This window comes from Vollenhovia emeryi, unplaced genomic scaffold, assembly GCF_000949405.1.
Source record: "Vollenhovia emeryi isolate VEMERY1.0 unplaced genomic scaffold, V.emery_V1.0 DF942937.1, whole genome shotgun sequence".
NCBI classification, from domain to species: Eukaryota; Metazoa; Arthropoda; class Insecta; order Hymenoptera; family Formicidae; genus Vollenhovia; species Vollenhovia emeryi.
In genome coordinates this window covers 115-3354 of record NW_011963429.1, presented here as the reverse complement: position 1 = coordinate 3354, position 3240 = coordinate 115, and the positions used below count along the sequence as shown (strand labels likewise).

The following is a 3240-nucleotide window of genomic DNA, read 5'->3' as shown; positions in this document are numbered from 1 at the left end:
TACCTTGTGGTGGGCAGGACCACCATGGTTGGCTCAACCGAAAGATCGCTGGCCCGCTCAGCCAACGTGCTCGGACGAGCAGTGTACAACAGAATCGCGCCCAGGAGTGTCACTCTTCACAACTAACATAAAGGTGGATTACGACTGGGATCTCATCTACAAGTATTCATCGCTCAATCGACTGCTCAGAATCACAGCTCTCTGTCAGGTATTTATTCGACGATTGAGAAATCAACACGATGGCCCGCAAGCCTCACACATCTCAGTCGCTGATTTAGAGCAAGCTAAGATCTTCTGGATCAAGGTTACACAATCAACCTTTTTTGCACATGAGCTGAAGATGCTCAGCTCACAATCACGTCTAGCAACTTCTCATCCATTCAGTCGTCTCACAGCATTTATTGATCAGCAAGGAGTTGCTCGTGTGGGAGGACGACTCAAGAATTCCACCCTCAATTATGAAGGCAAACACCCTGCAATACTCCCTCGCCATTCGAGATTGTCTGAATTAATCATTAGCTGGTCCCACCAACGGACACTACATGGAGGAACGCAACTCACCTTGGCGCATATCAGGCAATCCTATTGGATCATCGGTGGACGTGCTCCAGTAAAATCTCATATCTTGCGGTGTGTGGTGTGTGCTCGACAAAGGGGGATTCGTGCCCATCAACTGATGGGCCAACTACCTCTGCCTCGGGTCACACCCTCACGTGCATTCACGCATACGGGCATCGATTACGCTGGACCACTCACACTCAAAACATGGAAGGGAAGAGGAGCCAAAACTCACAAGGGCTGGATTTGTGTGTTTGTCTGTCTCACCACATCTGCAGTTCATTTAGAAGTTGTTTCAGACTACTCAACGGACGGATTCATCTCAACGTACAGAAGATTTGTCTCAAGAAGAGGCATCCCTCATTCATTGTACTCTGACTGTGGCACAAACTTTGTCGGAGCAGAGAAATCACTCCAGACATTGTTCACAGAGAGTTCGCAAGACAACCGGCGCATCTCATCTCTGCTTGCTCAAGATCGCACTCAATGGATTTTCAATCCACCAGCTGCTCCACACATGGGTGGCAAATGGGAAGCAGTGGTAAAATCACTCAAACACCACTTGCGTCGTACCATAGGAGAGACGTTGCTCACATTCGAAGAAACGACAACCCTGCTTGCTCAGATTGAAGCGATCTTGAACTCACGACCTCTCGAACCACTCAGCGACGACTCAGATGACATCTCAGCGCTCACCCCAGGACATTTTCTCATCGGAAGTGCTCTCACATCAGTACCGGAGCCATCACTGAAGGACTTAGCAACCGCAAGGTTATCCCGATGGCAATTCATACAACAGCGAGTACAGCAATTTTGGTCTCAATGGTCAGCTCAATATCTGCAACGACAACAAGCAATCTCGAAGTGGCATCACCTATCCAACGACATACAAGTGGGCACATTGGTTCTCATCACCGACGAGAGGCTCCCGCCATGTAAGTGGCCATTAGCCAGAGTCTCCACCCTGATGCCAGCCAAGGATGGACTCACCCGCGTGGTGACCCTGAAGACACCCACGACGACACTCACCAGACCAATCACCAAGCTGGCACCGCTGCCCATTGCTCATCAAGGCCAAGCTCAACATCCGTAGGAGTGGACTCATCATCAACCTCATTGCTGATGGCGGGCGGAAATGTTTGAGATTCCCCCAGTTATCTCAATTGAACTGCCCTCGCCATCTCACGGTTATTCGCGAGGCCCAGTGGTACCGCGCGCGCGACCGCGCGACCGGGTAACGAGCACGTGTCGGGCCCGTGAACATGGCTCGCGGGCTTGCGCGCAAGCTCACAGAGCTCAGTCGTCGTGTGAAAGCAGCCGTAATAAGCTGTGGTAAAAGCTCGCATCGGCTGACTGAATTATCGTGCTCGCGCTCAAGTGCTATCTCAGTGCCATCTCACATTGACAATTAGTGCTCACCCGGGACAGACTCTTTCGTTCAGTGCTAAAATCGAGTGCATCGGTGTTCTGCGCAAAGGCCTCTCATTCTGTGAGTGCACGCTCGCTTGTAGCCGGCCACCGGCTCAACGGGCGGCACATCCCCGACGGTCTTGTGCGAACAAGAGAGCTCGACGGACTCGCTCAGCGCAATTATACGCCTCCGTAACTCTCAATTGTACATAGTGTAAATACGATTAAAGTTCGACTCATTTTAACAACCGAAACGTAGTCATTCTCGCCACGGTGCACGTCCTTTCTCACCCCCCGATCCACTCGCCGCGCTCACGGAGATATTTCGCGATCTTTCGATCTCATGACGAGATTCGAAAGGGAGGAAATTTCCCAAACACCGTGCCTGTTTACAATCATATAATAGTGGTCTTCCGCACCACCATAGAGGTTCCACTTGTTGGCGCGTTAGGTTTTTTTAACGTAGACCTTCGCCTAGAGCCATATTATACTACTATTTGTATTATTTAAATTTCGTTAATCCAAATCTTTTCGTTTCCGATTCCTTAACCAAAACATACCTTTTTATTGCGTTTATAAAAGCATTTTATTTTTCAAATTGCCTGGATAAAAAAACCCCCTTTAGCAGCCTCCCCCTAAAAATTTTAGGACCGGTCGCGAGAAGATCGGTCCACAAATGCAGGAGTTCCCGGTGAAACAAAATAAAACCCTGTGAATGCGTTGGGGAAAACTTGAAAAAATCCCTTCGTTACGATCCATGAAAATTTCGAAAATTTTGAGCAGAATTACCGTAGGAAGATTTGTCCACAAATGTAGGATCAGTTCGCGGTCAGACAGACAGACTCACACCCGGTGCTTATACATATAATGGAAAATCATTTACGCATTCGCAGTCCGCGTGCGCAAAGAATCATTTGCGCATGCGCAGTCCGACCAAAAAAAGTGATAAAAAAACCCCATATTAACAATCCCCGAAAAATTTAGAAAATTTGGAGCCAGGTTGCACGAAGATCGGCCCACAAATGCGTGAGGATTTCGCGGTCAGACAGACAGACACCGGGTGCTTATATATATAGATATAGATATATGTGTATATATATGTCCAATGGCAGTTTTGACTGCCTTTTCATATGTAACCTGGCAGTTTTCACGACTCGTGTGGTAGTTTTCACCACCGTCGTGAAAGATACCGCCGTATAAAGGCAACTTCGACGACATTGTCGCGAAATCTACCATTACATAGTTTTAGCATTAAAAAAATGTAATTATGAT

At 48.1% G+C, this 3240-nt stretch overlaps 1 protein-coding gene across 1 annotated transcript; it reads left to right on the top strand.

Annotated features, from left to right (window-relative positions):
- Positions 1-340: 340 nt before the first annotated feature.
- Positions 341-1651, top strand: LOC105567254. The gene has a single exon (XM_012021977.1). It carries the CDS (start codon positions 341-343, stop codon positions 1649-1651), a length of 1311 nt encoding a protein of 436 aa, XP_011877367.1.
- Positions 1652-3240: the final 1589 nt, after the last annotated feature.